The following is a 10,939-nucleotide window of genomic DNA, read 5'->3' as shown; positions in this document are numbered from 1 at the left end:
TAAACACAGTTTGTTGCAAATGATTTTATTCTGTTTTTATGTTTTACACAGCATCCAAACTTTTTGGGAATCAGGTTGTATGTTGTTGGGTAGATTAATCTATAACAATACATCACATTTTCTATGATGATGTGTTTGCGTGTAAAAAGTAATCACTAACTACAGCTGTCAGATGAATGTAGTGGAGTAAAATTTATAACATAGAGTGGGATGTAAACCTATTAGGATGAGAAGTATGAATATACAGCAAATGGAAATACTCAATTACAAGTACCTCAAAATTGTTCCTTTATATTTTATGTTTTTTTCTAATTCATATATAGCAATACTGACAGGAGTCATTCCGTAGAATGAGCACTTTTATTTTTAATACCTTAAATACATTTTGTTACTATTTTGTACCTAAACCATTTATAGACAGCATATCTGAAAACTTCTTCCACGGCTGCCAATCTATCAACCGTGTGAAGCAGCAGCGCCCTCTGCTGTCGGAGATGTACGTCACAACAGAGACGTCATCCCTCCAGCCTATTGGCCGTTTTGGGCCATGTGACCAAAACAGAATCATGGCGGCGTCCGCTGCTGTCCGGTCGAGCATGGGGCTGACTTTCAAACTTTCTCGAGTTATACCAGATTGTAGCACATGTCCTCTCAGCAGGTTAAAGAGCTGTGTGAGCAGCGTGGCTCAGTCTCAAAGGAGGGCCTCTTTTGAGAGCTTCCGGACGATAAATCGACACTTGCAGACGAGTATAGGTCAGTAGTACATCTTGCTAACATACTTAGCTTCAATGAGAAGCTGGTTCGTCTCTTGGGGCAATTTGTTTATGACAAGTGGCAGCAAGTTATCTTTTCGTTGCACAATTTATGTCATTGTTGATTCCAGCACAGTTTGGTTCGCATGTGGTTTAAGGATATCAGGAATTAATGGAGGTCTTAAGTCCGCACAGTAACACTTGTGTAACTTCACTTCGACATTCCAAGATTGCATTGTGAAACTTAATGCAACAAGTCAAACATTCTCCACATCCGGTACCGTCAGGAGCTGCTGATATCATCACTGACAGCAGGAGCACTCACAGTTCAGTTGTCCGTGCTTCTCTTTTTCAAAGGTCTTCACCACAGTGAGGAGGGGAGCTCCAGTGCGGAGGACGCAGAGGATGTGTAAGTTTAAGAGGGGCTTTTATTTTGAATTAATAGCGGTGTTCTCACATAATGGAAACCAGTAAGCACCTTGTTCTTTTAGCAACACTTGTACTGCTACTATTAAACATTGTAACTGCATAGTCCATGTCAGCGGAGGCTTCCTTTAACCACGAGAGGAAGATAAAGCACTTTCTTTTTTGCCCAGTCATGCTGAACTTGCATTTTTTGCATATGTGAACGCAACATGGACGCAGACTGGACCAGTGTTTGAATTTAAATACAAAATAAAGACGGCTGCATACACTGGCTGACCAATGGGATCCAAAACAAGAGCTCTGCCATGAAGGCTACGTTGATGAAGCTTCTATTTTTTCTTTTCTTGTTGTTGCTGACACTGTCAGAAAGTTTGTAAATCCACTTTATGTGTATTATTGAGGTCATAGTGGGTGGTGATGCTGGACTGGAGAGGATTGTATTGATACGTGTTTCTAATGTTCTGCCCCTCTCATGTGCATTAATGAGGTGTGCAAAATATTAAGAACACCTCACTATAATGCAGTTCAGCTAGATGCATATGTGGTATTTGAGAGACAGTTTATCTGCAAAAAACAGTTGTAGTTTGTGCTCTTGAATCAAGGCTTCTCAGGAAATACAGTGTGTAGATGAGGTAAACACACACTGACAAAAAACTTGACAAGGCTCTCCAGATTCAAAGAAAAAGTGCTAATGAGATGGAAAAACTGATCATGTAATTGTCACATATTCAAAAGGTGAAATTTGTGTGAAAACGTTTTTGTCATAGAAGCATCATGTCCTCTCTCTGTTTTCACATTTTTAACACTATGTATACTTTATACGTTGCAGAATACATGCAACAAGGTGGGAATTTCTGTTCTTGCGTGATCATAAATCTTTTTTATTAGTTACTTATCAACATTAAAAGGGCATAATGGGCAGAGCTGCTAGACTAACCTTACATTGCCCCATAAGAATGAACACAGACAGGGTACAGTCACATTCTTTAACAGCAGCATTTATTACACTTTACACTGTCAAATAATCAAATGTAACGTTCACAGACATTTCACTAGAGCAGCAGGTAATGGCTAAATCACGTTACCTTGCCAAATATGCAATGCCTTTATATTAGAAGATTTAGTGTAATTTATAGTGCCATCAATCATTTGAATGCAATAGCTGCCCTCTTTATGTACATAAATCTAATCACAAATCCTCATTCAGATACCATTTAAGAATGCATGACCTCTCATCTTCTCAGGTCATGTGTAGGGTCTTGTTCTTGTTCCTTGGTGATGGCACTGAGACCATTTCATGAGACGAATCCTGAGACTGCCCACTCACCGGGCAAGCAGAGTCAGAAATGAGGCTCCTGGGGCTCCCCTCCTGGGGATGGGGCCCCTTTTAAATAGATGATGATGAATGAAATGTTTTGATAAATGATGATGTAAATAAAGCTAAGTTAATTTTGACTACTGTTTAGGGTGAATGTGGTGTATATAGATCGGTCTGGCCAGAGGATCCCAGTGAAGGCCAAAGTGGGAGATAATGTCCTGTATCTGGCTCACAAGCATGGAATTGACTTGGAAGGTGAGCATTTCCACAGTTAAAGCTGTTTCTTAACGATTTTATTGAATCATGGTCTTCAGACAATTATCCCTCATTATTTGTGTTCGTCTTTCTTTTAGGAGCCTGTGAGGCATCACTGGCCTGCTCAACATGTCAGGTCTACGTGAGTGATGCCCATTTTCACAAACTGCCAGAACCTGAGGAGAGGTAGGTCTGCTGCAAATGATGTCGTCCTTTAACTGTTTGAGTTTCAACAAATGAGTGCATTGAGATGAAGGGAGATCACTGTAAATGTTGACGGACATCTTGGCACTCTAGGGAGGATGACATGCTGGACATGGCGCCCATGCTTCAGGAGAACTCCCGGCTGGGTTGCCAGATCATTCTCACTGCAGATCTTGACGGCATTGAACTCACCTTGCCCAAAGTCACCAGGAACTTCTACGTGGACGGGCATGTCCCCAAACCTCACTGAGAAGAGGCGCAGAGGATGAAGAGGGGGATTGGAGGAAAATGAGAGGCTGTCTCTGCCCTGCTCCTTCAGTGAGGGGGTGCGACCACCAAGAGATGCGCGGCAAGGATAGCAAAGTCCGTAGCAACTCCCAAGATGACTTGCAGAATGAGAAATTCCACAGTTAACCAATGACAGGACAGGCCTGCAGATGAGATCAGGCAGCCAGGCACGATATGTGTGAAGGTGAAATTATTGGTTACCTCCAAAGAAAAAAAAACAAAAAACCTGATGGTTTAACTGACAACGTATTTATTTACGTGGAGGGTTCTCAGACCAGCACTTCAAAACCATTTAATCTCACATACTGTTCTTTGCTAAAACACCTGACAATCCCATGTTTGTTTTATGCATCACAGAGCAAGTTTTAACAAAGTTCATCTTTGTGCTGTTAAATGGAACATTCCTTGTTACAGCTGACATACGCACAAGTATCACAAGATGATGTTCTTAAGTAATTTCTGCCAGTCCATCATTTCCATCCTGATTCCGTTGTCAGACATTGTATGCATACTCTCTTTTTTATATACCAAGCTCAGTTGAAGGTGTTGTTACGTCTTATCAGTAAGTTCTCACTGACTATAGTTTACCCGAAATAGCAAACCTCAAAATAATTTCCTTCTAGATGGCACGGAGGCGAGACACAAGAAGCAGTACTATAATGAAGTGTATTTGAAAGATAATTTGTCTGCAACTTAATAAGTGAACTGAGCATTGAAACTTAGATTTTATTCACTATTAACATTTCAGATTACAGTCATGTGAATCATGTTTTAAGTGTCAGATGTAAAATGCATCTAAAAGCACTTCCTCTCTGCTGCCAGTGACAAAGACTTGATTAGCTAATGTGGTTCAGATGTGCATTGATCCAGAGGGGGATGGAGGTGGAGACCAGTAGGTTTTGAAACTGGTGGGCTTCATGTTACCATGGAATGAGTTCACCACAGCTATGTCCTTTATTTGTTAAGTCTACTGTACTTGTCCAATTTACGCACAAATATAAGTGAATTGTGTAATGTGTTAAAAATGATATTTAAAGTGCAATAAAAGCTGTTTTAAAAAGTTATTTGTGAACACATCTCAAGTTTCCATTGTTTTGGCCAAACTTAAACTGACACAGTTGACTGTGAGATGAGCACAGGGTGACTGCCGGTTAAAATCGCCACTTTTACGCAGTCGCAAAAGACGCTTTGCAGTTGCTGCCGAGTCAAATTAAAACCACTGTAGTGACTTATTCGTCAACACGTGTAATCTAGCAAACGAAGAACACCCGCGCAATCCCTGCTGGTCCAAAACACGATCGAGTCACAGCAACCGGCTTTTTCCTAGTAATTTAGCACACATCCGCAGTGAGGATGATCCATTTGGAGATCTAAGGTGAGCGTCAAGAGTACTGTCCAGCGATGGCACTGCACATCTTGAACTTAATTTAGATCATGTTTTGAACTGTTCTATTCAGGCCCTAATGCTAAAGACGTGGTTGGCGTCAGAGGCCATGACAGGTGGAAAATGGGGGGAAAGAAAGACGGTTCGGCGAACATGATTCATGAGCTGGTTGTAAGAGTTAAAAGATCAGAATATGCCATCATTTAACTTAACATCCTGCCTGCACTGAGCTGTGATGGATCTACAGAACACGATAAGCAAACCATCTGTAGCCATGCTTCAGACTGTCCATAGAGAGAAATCATAACAATAAAACAAGAAATCCACAGCTAAAAATGTGTCCTGACATCAGCAGGCCTTTATACGTTTAAACTGATGAAAGAGGCCCTTCTGAGTAGTCCAAAACATTAAGGCCTGTGTGAAGTCATAGCGTCGTATACTAATATAAATCGGAGAGCATAAAGATGGAGGGAAACGCATTTTTGATGATAACTCCAGTGATTTTTCAGCACCCTTGTAGTGTCAGTGAATCCTCCATCTGCTCCTGCGCTCGCGACAAACTAAGACAACCGCGAAAAATGTTCAACATTCCAGAACTGGAACTCCATCAGGACTCGACGTGTTGTTACATTTCTGCCGGTGAGTTATATACTTAGGCTACATTTGAATTTACGAGGCTTCTTTCCTGAAACAGGCGGCTTCGTTTCATCTGTTTTCAAGGAAACTGACAGCTCGACTTAGTTAGGCACTGAAATGATGAGTCCTGTTAACCCTGTAGGCTAAAATAACATGAGTGAAAATAATCCTAAAGTTCATGTTTTCAATAACCTTACATCGCAAAAACAAAACAAAAAAAAATGTTAAACAGTAGTTGATGCAGCTCAATCACTGATACTCTGGAGCACAAGTTGTGTAATATTTTATGTTTTGCTAATGTTTGGAATCCCTTAAACTTCTAGAATAGCCTAATGGTTCCCTTTTTAGTCAACAATATTTACTCATCGGGACGAGTTGATGTCCGCGTTGTGAGCAGTGGAGGACTAGTTTTCATGTTTTATTTGAAAACCATTTAGTAACCTGTAAAGGTAAAACTGTAAACCATTTTAGAGAAAAAAAGCAAACTTTCGAGAAATGTTTGAAAATAAACACAATTTTGTGTGGCAAGAGTTTGAATATATTATTTCCTACCTTGGCAATCAGCCCTTGAAGGAGGCTTGACCCCCAGGTTGGGAACTACTGATCTAAAAGCTGTTTGTTTATGATGCAGACACAGACACAAGCTGCCTTCATCCGGGAAAACCAGAAGATGGAACACGATGGTTCTCACTCAGCACTCTTCTACCTTTTCCAGGAAGTGTCCAAGCTCGCCTCTCCCATCCACAACAGTTTCCTGGACACTAATTCACCCTCCACTTGGCTAAATGAAACTTCTAGACAAGGTCCATCCATAGTTAAAAAAGAGGAAGAGGATGTACATTTGTTTCAAATCTCTAATCGTTCCTGCCAGCACAGTTTGTCTTGTATGTCGCCTTATGATGAGATGAAAAAAATGAAGGAGGAAGGTCACAGCAGTGAGGCCATAACTTTAATTGAGCCACACCCTGATTGCAGCAGCCCCTGGAAAGTACTGAGTCTGATCAACCTGCAGTGTGAGAGGCTGCAGCATCACAGTGACGTAGAGGAGTCAGACCCAAGTTCAGTATCATATAACACAAAATTTGGCCATTCAATAGTCAAATCATGGACTGCAACAGCAGATGTGACCGATCAGGGAGTTGAGACTTTGAGACCATCTCTTCTTATCTGTGAGAAACAAATGCCAGACTGTGTCAGTCCTGTGAAAGATGTGAGGAACTGCATTGGAGGAGCCAGTAGTTATAAAGCACGGTGCTGCAAAGACTTAAAGGTGGGCTGTTGTGTTCAATTACAGACTGCTGGAAAAACAGACACTGTTAGACCAGAGCTGGTGGAGGAAAATGCAGGAGTGTCTTCACAGCCTCACCAGGGAGATAAAAGGGAAGACAAGTTCAGCGCTAACGCACAATTTGAGTGGAAACAGGAGTATACGAAGGATTGTCTCTCTTCTGAACAGGATATTCTGAATGTACCCTTTACTGAAGATGCTTTGTCACAAACACACATCCCCAATGCATCCCTTAATGCTCAGCTGACTTTTAATTCAAAAGAAGATGGATATGTCGCTCTGTCAAAGCCAGCACTAACATTAGACCACAATGCAAACATTGCTTTGACTACAGAGCCCCCATCTGACACCCAGCTGCACCCTATGAGCTCCATCCCACCTTCTTTACAGTCAACATCACTTTTATTTCGCATTACAGAGAAGTGTCACTCACTGTCAAAACAAGAGGGAATAGTCACCCCATCTCAACCAGAGTGTTCACATTCGCCTATAAAGGAAAAATCCCCTCCGACTGCACAACTGAAATCCTCAAACTGTAATGGAGAAACAAACCTTTCACCTTCTGCAGCATCAAAACCAGAACCCAGGCCAGTCCAAAAGGAGGAAACCACTCCCTCATCTACCCAGCAGTGGAGAACCAAGACTCCTCGAAAACAACCTCGTCCCAGCCGGAGTCCTGATATCCAAGACCCAGACTTCCAGGGAGTGACGTTCAGGATGGACACGGAGCTGGACGACAGTAGAGAACAGTGTCGTCTCCTCATAACTTCGAAGTACAGGTAGTGACAGATTCATTACATATTTGCATGGGAATTTAGACCTTGGTGATGACAACTTGCACTCACAGTATGTTGAATTTACACACACATACAGTATGTCTGTATGTCATCACAGTAAGGAGCTCTGCAAGAGTGTAAGGAAACCAAGGCTGAGGACACGGACATCCCAGAAATCCCTTAAAACTAGCAGCTCAGATGAGGAGAGTGACCCCATCACCAGCGTTTCCAGTGAGTAACATCCGAGTACCTGCACTGTTCAGTGAAGCTGATTTTAGTTTATGTTGTCATTTTTACAGGCTGTCTGAACAGCAGGCCCTGCCATTTAAACTGATAACCACATTAATAAAAAATATATAAATAATGTTAAGTCAATTGTATTTACAGTTTACAGCCCAAAAGGAAAGGTTTGTCTAATGTAGGAAATAAAAGGAAAAACTGAAGGAAGAGCAAATAAAGTACATAATATACGGTACCAGTCAAAAGTAATTACTATCAAATGTGCGCCACCTGTCCTGAGTGATGCTGTCAAGTCATATGTTTTTGATGCTGGGGCATCCGCTAGTGGATAAATTGACATTTCATGCAAATGCAAATTTGTCAACACTGTTATTTCAACTATAGAGTAATGCTTCTCATTCAATGGTTTTTCTTTATTCTTATTATTAAGTCACCACTGATGACAGCTTTGCACACTGTTGGCATGATCTTAACCAGGAGGCAGTCACTTGAAATGGTTTTCACTTCACAAGTGTGCCTTGTCAAAAGTTAATTAGTGGAATGTCTCGTCTTCTTAATGCATGTGAGACTATCATTTGTGCTGTGTGAAGGTTGGTATACAGTAAATAAATCTACTGGATGACCTCAGTAATCTATATTACGGCAAGAACAGCTCAGCTATGTCAGCCAAGACAAATGACAGTCCTTCAGTACTTAAAGACATGAAGATGCATTATCAAATTTAAAACTACTCCACAGTTGAAATAATAGTGTCGTAAAGGTTGCATTTGCATGCAATGTCTATTTTATCCACTAGAGGATGCCACCTCATCAAAACATGTGTCTTTACAGCTTCACTCTGGACAGGTGGTGTGCATTTGATAGGATTTGTGGAACCTTTTGCGTAAACATCATAAAGCCATTATGTGTATCAATTAGTTCCCTTAAGACCAAGAAACAATAAAAATGTCACATGTGATTTAACTTTCAGCTGTACAGTCAGTGCTTTGAGTTGCAGCGTCACTGGTAACAAAATGTCTTTCAAATCTTTTAAAATTCATCGTAGTGATAAACATCTCTCCTCGCTGATGCATTTTAACAAAAGTTCATGCATGCTCTTCTCCTTTTGTCAACTGGAACATGAGCAAGTTTTTACCCCCACATGTAAAGACCAGATAGCTAAGACCCTTCTCTGTCACACCACCCAGACACACAGCCTTGTTCTGTTATATTAGCTATTAACAGGGGAGTGCAGCATAGATGACGCAGTGAACTTCTGCACTGCATAAGAAGTGTGGTTGTACAAATGAGAAAATCTTGCCTTTCACCCCACAGACGAAGTCATAGAATGACAACAGAGATGCATAATACTCTTCCAGGTCATACTTCAGTTTTAATTGTATCACTGAAATGTGTGAGTTTCCATAAAATCCAAAAAATAAACGACATCATTTGTATGTCCTGTACTTACATAGAAAGGAGGTTTGTAAATGCACTCAGTTCACAATGACCCGCACACAAACTAACAATATGTTTTTTTTCTGTTTCCCAAGAGGGTAAAGTTTGTGCGTCATGCTGTACCAGGAAAACCCCCATGTGGAGGGATGCTGATGATGGGACCCCACTCTGTAATGCTTGTGGAATAAGGTAGCTCATACTCTTGAATACTTCAAACACATGCATGAAGCATTATATCATGACAGGAGCACTGAAGCCACCTTTTAATGTAATGGAATTTAAAATTCATTTCTAAAATGATCTTCAGAAATAAACCTTTTCCTCTGAGTTTTACTTCCCACTTTGGCTGTAGCATTGAGGACCATGATCATTGGTCCAGGACTGACTGTCCATGAAGTTAATTATTATGGTCAAATTACATTTTGTGGAAAACGTCTTCCAAAGTCTTAATACCTGTAACATATAAAGAATTAGACTCCATTTGACTTTATATAATTTCATCCAGATGTTTAATTTGCCTTTCAGCAATAATCAGTAACAACAATTCTATGCATTAGAAACAACTCTACAACTATAAAATGATTAACTACAGACTCATGGACAGCCACAAATGCCAAAATGGACTAAGGTTATAAAGCATAACATGTAAAAAAACAATTGGCTCATTGTCATCATTGGTTTTCATTAGTGGAAAGGTAAAAGTCAAATATGAAGCACGTGGCGTTCCTGAGCTTATGTTTTCTCTTTCATAATCTCAGCCTGCAGAAATAAATACCTTTTTTTTTTGTCTTGAAATATACTGGTACATTTCAAATATACGTGTCACAGATAAATACTATTTATAAGGACTGGAAAGAAATAGCATTCATCATGATACGTTAAAATAAAGGTGTTTAATCACCATTGTAATATTTTTCTGTCTTGACTTTTGAAGGTATAAGAAGTACAGAGTGCGCTGTGTCAACTGCTGGCATATCCCGAGGAAAGACGGCAACTCCAACTCATGCTGCCTTAAGTGTGGAAACTTTGTGAGGCTGACCTCAGCTCAGCGGAAACACACCACCTAGGGAACATACACAGAGCAAAGGTTTTTATGTCCGCATGTGACGAAGCTCTTCACACACACTTGCACAAAACAGTTCAACACGACACTCTCGGCTCCTGTAATCTACAATCCACTGCATGTGTGCGTGCGAACATACAGCACCAGCTTCTTACATCTTACTTGACTCAGTATTTGACTTAGTTTCACCGAAGCCGTGTTGTACCCCAGGCAGCTGCACTAATTCCCTTTATGCTGTTTACACCAGGCAAAAACAAACCGTTTCAAAGCCTAAGAAGAAGAAACTTTGTAAAACGTTGAAAAAAATTATCTGTACTTGAAGCTTTACTGCACTGATCCTGTTTGTGCCTCCTGCTAAGCTGCATGTAGCATGTGTGACAGAGCTTAAACAGTTGATGGGTTGTTTTGGATATATTGATGAAGCACAGACAGTTTGGAGCAGAGGTAAGAGTTACTTGTGCAAATGAATGGCACACTGAAGGGCTACTACAAGAAGTAGATGCACTCAATGAGTCATAATTGGTGACACTTTTCATCTAAATAGCTTCAGTGTTGCCCGTGTATAATGGTCAGCAGTGCCAGATGGCTGCAATATAAAGTTATTTCTGTTCAGGACCAAATATGGCAACCTGAGCACAGCGTTGCGTTCACTGTTACGAACTGCAAAACAATTTACTTCTCTTGACCTTGACAGCGAGACTGTCTGCTGAGTTCAGTAGATGCACATTTAATAGCACAAGTTTAATGAAGCGATTTGTTTTGTTGTCTTTGTCATCATTTCTAATTGTGGTTTTGTGGGAGTTTGTTTGTTTGATTGATGCACTGATTTTGTTCTCATGCATGTTTTCTGTGAGAAGACGAAAATATATTTT

The 10,939-nt window shown here is 40.6% G+C and overlaps 1 protein-coding gene across 1 annotated transcript; it reads left to right on the top strand.

Moving 5' to 3' along the window:
• The first annotated feature begins 560 nt into the window (after positions 1–560).
• fdx2 (ferredoxin 2) lies at positions 561–4,306 on the top strand. The gene is made up of 5 exons (XM_070970923.1): positions 561–753; positions 1,110–1,161; positions 2,645–2,751; positions 2,850–2,937; positions 3,049–4,306. The coding sequence occupies exons 1-5, from the start codon at positions 567–569 to the stop codon at positions 3,203–3,205; spliced, it is 591 nt and encodes a 196-aa protein (XP_070827024.1). The 5' UTR covers positions 561–566; the 3' UTR covers positions 3,206–4,306.
• The last annotated feature ends 6,633 nt before the right edge of the window (positions 4,307–10,939 follow it).

This window comes from Chaetodon trifascialis, chromosome 2 (genome assembly GCF_039877785.1).
Source record: "Chaetodon trifascialis isolate fChaTrf1 chromosome 2, fChaTrf1.hap1, whole genome shotgun sequence".
NCBI classification, from domain to species: Eukaryota; Metazoa; Chordata; class Actinopteri; order Chaetodontiformes; family Chaetodontidae; genus Chaetodon; species Chaetodon trifascialis.
This window is presented reverse-complemented; position numbering and strand designations above follow the sequence as displayed.

Bases quoted from the DNA above. Each gene is read 5' to 3' on its own strand.
- fdx2 (XM_070970923.1), top strand. From the start codon at position 567: ATGGCGGCGTCCGCTGCTGTCCGGTCGAGCATGGGGCTGACTTTCAAA. The intron at 754-1,109 runs GTCAGTAGTACA...TCTTTTTCAAAG, and splicing joins ACACTTGCAGACGAGTATAG to GTCTTCACCACAGTGAGGAG. The intron at 2,752-2,849 runs GTGAGCATTTCC...TCTTTCTTTTAG, and splicing joins GCATGGAATTGACTTGGAAG to GAGCCTGTGAGGCATCACTG.